General features: G+C 40.7%; 1 protein-coding gene across 1 annotated transcript in view; it reads right to left on the bottom strand.

Moving 5' to 3' along the window:
- The window catches only part of LOC106530132 (glucose-6-phosphate translocase), a gene marked incomplete at its 5' end in the record, with an annotated part of 22,947 nt that overhangs the window by 12,125 nt on the left and 9,302 nt on the right, over positions 1-1,520 (bottom strand). The window contains 2 exon segments of the mRNA XM_014025707.1: positions 715-867; positions 991-1,237. Of these exon segments, the coding sequence (XP_013881161.1) occupies positions 715-867; positions 991-1,237 (400 nt within the window).

The raw sequence follows: 1,520 nt of genomic DNA, 5'->3' as shown, positions 1-1,520 counted from the left end.
CCAAACAATGTTGCAACTGACCCCGGGGACAGTTGCAACATCTGACTTTTCACTTTCAAATACAAATAGTGAAGAATGTACATGTTTTAATCATCTATAAATGGTTTTGACTATTAACAGACAGATGTAAGTTTATTGTATTAAAATCTGGTTTGTCTAATTCAAACCATCTCTGAGTAACAGAGTCAAATGTAAAAAGTGTTGCAACTGTCCCCGGTCTCCCCTACAAGAAGACTCAAACGCTTTGTACTAAAATGCAMAAAATTGCCGTCGTCGTTTAGAACTCCTGATTGGCCTGGTTGAAATTCTACTGGAGAAATCCAAGTCAGTGGGAGAAAAGCCCAGACAGAGCAGAGACTGGAGATCAGAACCAAGCAGAACTGTGTCGGAGGGCAATGGGCAGGCTAGCAGAAGGCTAACTAAAACCTACTTCAAAGAGATGTTTTTGAAGGAACTGAAGATGTTTTAATGTACTATGTGGAAAATATTTGTAAGTAAGGTTAAATTTTTTAAGAAATCTAAAAATTACAAAAAAAAAAAAACTTTTATATGTGTTGCTCTATATGTGGGTAAAAGCAAGAAGTATGCAGAAGTAATTACATTTCAGATAAATAAATAAATAAATAATTCAATAAATAAATAAATAAATAACTTTAAAAGAAAATAAACCAGGAAAAAGTGACTGGTGAACCAGAAGTCATACAAAAAGCACACCCATGAGAGCAGTTTGGCCTTTCTCCTGCATGAGGAACAGCTGTCCCCAGTCAGTGGCTGCCGTCTTCACCCCAAACACCACCAAGTAACCCAGAGACAGCACCCACAGGAAGGGAGAGAGCAGGAACTCTCTCAGYGTGCTCTCACTGCTGCCTGGTGAGAAAGTACAAGTGGTCAGCTATATACACTGCTTATTCCCAGTACAACATGTTAGTAACCTGTTACAGTCTCTTCTGAACAGGTGACACTACATTTTTGAACACTTGTCTTGCTCACCTCCCTTTGCCCTCTTTTTGGCTGCTAACTCAATGCTGGGAAGGCCCACATCTTTTGGCTCGTTCTTCACAAACACCAGACAAACGAATGAGAAGGAGGCACAGAAAACCCCCGACATGGTCAGGATCGTTCTCCAGTCGTAGTACTGAAGTAGTACTGTGACCAAAATGGGACCCAGACTTCCAGCCAGGTTCATGCTGCAGGACAGCACGGACCACCACGTCCCAAACTGTGAGGGCTCATACCACTGTAGWGACACATGGGAGAAAGAAGTTTAAAATTACTAAAAAACAAACAAYCACACAAATAAAAATGCCTCCTGCGTTGAACACGGTGGGAGTGTGTGCGCCAAGACTCAGTTATAGTTGCCAGTGGTGGAGGTGTTTATACTTAGTGTTTACATTCTTGTTGTATTCTACAAAAGGACGTATGTAGCAGTACACTTTATGACTCATAAAATGTTGAGGTGCTAATGACATGAAATTTTCACCAGATGTCGGTAACAACCCAAGTGATCCATACATACAAAG

The sequence above is a fragment of the Austrofundulus limnaeus genome, unplaced genomic scaffold, assembly GCF_001266775.1.
Source record: "Austrofundulus limnaeus strain Quisiro unplaced genomic scaffold, Austrofundulus_limnaeus-1.0 Scaffold493, whole genome shotgun sequence".
NCBI classification, from domain to species: Eukaryota; Metazoa; Chordata; class Actinopteri; order Cyprinodontiformes; family Rivulidae; genus Austrofundulus; species Austrofundulus limnaeus.
This window is presented reverse-complemented; position numbering and strand designations above follow the sequence as displayed.